Source organism: Solanum pennellii, chromosome 3, assembly GCF_001406875.1.
Source record: "Solanum pennellii chromosome 3, SPENNV200".
Lineage (NCBI taxonomy): Eukaryota > Viridiplantae > Streptophyta > Magnoliopsida > Solanales > Solanaceae > Solanum > Solanum pennellii.
Window position 1 is genome coordinate 3,732,244 of NC_028639.1, and position 3,736 is coordinate 3,735,979.

Here is a 3,736-nt window from a genome sequence, read left to right on the forward strand (position 1 = left end):
TGATAGAGTCATCAAGTGATATATGTGTGTCAAAATTTTACTTGGTAAAAAAGGAAAACTGCGCTAGATGGGCCTCATGGAATTGCTTAGTTGAGTTATGAGGCCCAATATTACTCGCCCAGAAAGTGATAACTAATTCGGATAACTAATACACGCTATTCAATATTATTCCTAAACATTTTACTAAAACGATACGTAAGTCCAGTAGTAATAATATATACGACATACAATCACAAAAATACACCATATATACATCCCACATATACCATAAATACACTCATTTCACAATCAGTTACATCCACACCTGATATAGGAATAATAGTATAGTTTTTATTTGTAAGTGAAGGTACATGTTGCATATGGAGAGAGAAAAAAAAAAGATATACATATTACATAGGGACAATGAGTAGAGGCTTCTCCTTCTGTATAGTAACACCAAACTTGTCTTCCATATCTAACTGCATTGGATCCTCACCATTTGGAAGTGACCACTCAAAGTGATGGATCAAACTAGCTAAAATCAATTGAATTTCTTGTCTAGCAAAACCTAAGCCAGGGCATATTCTTCTCCCTGCACTAAATGGTATGAAGTCGAAATCTTGACCCCTGAAGTCCACATTAGTGTTGAGAAATCGCTCTGGCCTGAAAGATAATGCATCTTCCCAAGTGTTTGAGTCACGCCCTATTGCCCAAGCGTTCACAAACAATTTCGAGTTCTTTGGGATGGTGTAATCCATGATCTTACACGTCTCAGGTGCACGACGAGGAATCAAGAAGGGAGTAGGCGAATGGATTCTCAATGTCTCCTTGACACAAGCAGCCAAATATGGAAGTTCAGTGATGTTTGATTCTGTGATTATATCATTTTCCCTGAAATTAATCGTAAGCTCAGCCTGAAGTTTGTGCATAGCGCCCTTGTTCCTCAGCAACTCAGTCATTGCCCATTCAATTGTTGAGGTTGTGGTGTCAGATCCTGCACCCATTAATTCCTGAAATTCATCAACAGGATTGTGTCATGTCAGCCTGAATTAATTTTGACTAAAAATTTCACATCAAATTTTCTCCGGTTGATTTCTCATATTGTCACTCAACTTCGTTACTATTAATTGAGTGACCGTCTGAGAAATCAAATCGCCTATTTAAAACCAAAGTATACAAAAGATTGAGAAATTACTGTCAGTAAGATATTGATCTGTAAATCTGAGAATCCACTATCAATCATGACATCCAAAAAATCCGAGGTATGACGGTTAATTGCCTGTCTTTTTTCCTTTACAATATCACTCCAGATGTTGATCAATTGATTCTGATACATTTTCGTCTGCTTACTCAATCCCTGCAAATCCAGAGCCTCTAATAAAGGATAGAATTCTGATATATTTGGCATAGCTCCCAATTCTATAAATTTCCTAAAAACACGTTTGGTTTCACTGGTTTTTGTTTCATAATCCAAATCACATAAATCTTTTGAGAAAAAAAGGTTCCCTAACGTGTTTAAAATGGTACCAAACAGAATTTCAGATATCATCACAGTTTCTCCTTTCTTGGACCTAAGAAAATGTATCATTTCCGATACTTTTTTCTCCCTGAGAGCAGTCTGTGACTCTACCGCTTTGGGTGAGAAGAGATGTGTTCGACAAAATGCCCGCAAGAACTTCCAGTGATTGCTCAAATCACTCGAAAAGACAATCGAGTGTTGATTAATAACAGAGAGTTCATATGGAGCAACACTGGGCGGAGACCGGGCTGATAGAAGACGATCTTGAGTCTTGAGGATTTCAGCTGCAGAAGCAGGGGACGAAGCTACCACAACCAGTTGAGTTCCCAGCTTGACAGAAATCAATGGGCCATGAATTTGGGCAAATTTTGCCAGTGAAATATGAGGGTTTTTCCCAATTTGGAGAATATTTCCTAAGAGAGGCCATGATCGAGGACCTGGTGGAAGATTTACAGATTTTGGTATGAGTTGTTTAATGATGAGAAACAATAATGGAATGAAGATAAGAAAGAATGGTGGCAGCATATAATACTCCATTAAATCAACACAAGTAAGTATATTGAGAAGATATTTCATAATTGGTCAATACACATATTATATAACACCAAAATGTTCCAAGTTGTCATACTCACCAACCCCTAATACGATTTCACTTCCATTTTTTAGAAAAAAAAAATCAGTGAACTTCTCTTATATTATATTTTTTGGGGATAAATAAATATATACTGGTTAATTCAATAATATAGTTATAGTTTGAATTAATTATAGCTATAATTACGTCATCTCTCTCTCCTCTCTCCTCTTATCTACATATATAATTACAAATTATACATATACAACTATATGACAGATATACAAATACAATTAGTATCTCTCTCCTCTCTGCCCTTTCTTGCTCGTCTCTCTCCTCCCTCTCCCAATCTTGATTGCCAGATATATAATTATATATAGTTTGATAGATATACATATATAAATTCATTAAAATAATATAATACGATACATTATAAAATAATGTGTAATAATCATCCAAACAAAGTGTAAGGGAGCAAAATGACGAGAGTTTTAGGATTAAAAAAGAATATTATAGTTCAAAATGAATGATTTTTTTAAAAACTTAAAAAATTATTATTAATCACTATATATTTATTTTACTAGATTTACCCTTTTTTTTTAAAAAAGTTTTCGAGTGTTAAAATTCCAAATAATAATTACCTATACTTTTAGAAGTGTCAAAAAGTATATATTGATTAATTATTATATAATTAATATCTCGTCACGTTTTTAATAATTTATTTATATTTATTACTTATGTTGAACTAGAGAATATTACTACAAATAATTCAAGTTGACTTACATTACATGTCCATCTACATATAGGTGACTTTACTTCCTAAATACTCCTCAAATTCATTTTCATATGGTACTTTTTCTTAGAATATACTTTTCTTTTTAGTTAGTTACTTTTGATATATATAAAAAAAGGACCTTTTTTTTAATTCTATCTTTAACAATAAATATTATTTTTTAAGACTTAATAATTAATATCAATTAATAGTAAAGTGTGACAAAATACGTATATCAATAATTATATTTCTTAATTGATAGTCAAATTAAATAATGACAAGTAAAAACTTTTTTTATAAATTTATTCAGTATTCTACTTTTTTATAGAAACTTTGTTCAATATTCTACTTTTTATAGATTTATCTTTCAAATTATGGCTATATGACAGTTATGTAATAATAAAAAGTAATTATACAAATAACATATTTATTATAATAATATAATATAATACATTATGAAATAATACTTAACAACCAAGCAAGCTACTAGTTTCGAGAGTCTAAACGTGCATAGAAAATAAGTAATTTCAATAAGCATGAGTGTTTTCCGGGTAAAAAAAAAAATTATACTGACTTTATTAACACTTTTCTTATTGTGCATGAATGATAAGAAAAAAATAATTAATAATGTATTATTATTATTATTATTTTGCTAGAATCACCCTTTTAAAAATAAAATAAAATAAGTTTTCAACTATTTTTAAATTCCAAATAATAATTATCAATATTTTTAAGCAGAATGAAAAAGAATAAATTGATTAACTTTTATTTTACTAAATCAAGAAATATTAATCAAAATTTATCTATATTATCTTTGCAATTAATTTCTTTTAAAAGTGTTCATATTTATTTATAAATTTTTAAATTTAATAAGAAATAAAGCAATAATTTTTTT

At 30.1% G+C, this 3,736-nt stretch overlaps 1 protein-coding gene across 1 annotated transcript; it reads right to left on the reverse strand.

The window, feature by feature from the left end:
• Positions 1–230: 230 nt before the first annotated feature.
• On the reverse strand, positions 231–2,105 carry LOC107012465 (probable (S)-N-methylcoclaurine 3'-hydroxylase isozyme 2). The gene is made up of 2 exons (XM_015212318.2): positions 1,175–2,105; positions 231–989 (listed from the first exon to the last, which is right to left on the reverse strand). Exons 1-2 carry the CDS (start codon positions 2,072–2,074, stop codon positions 390–392), a joined length of 1,500 nt encoding a protein of 499 aa, XP_015067804.1. The 5' UTR covers positions 2,075–2,105; the 3' UTR covers positions 231–389.
• Positions 2,106–3,736: the final 1,631 nt, after the last annotated feature.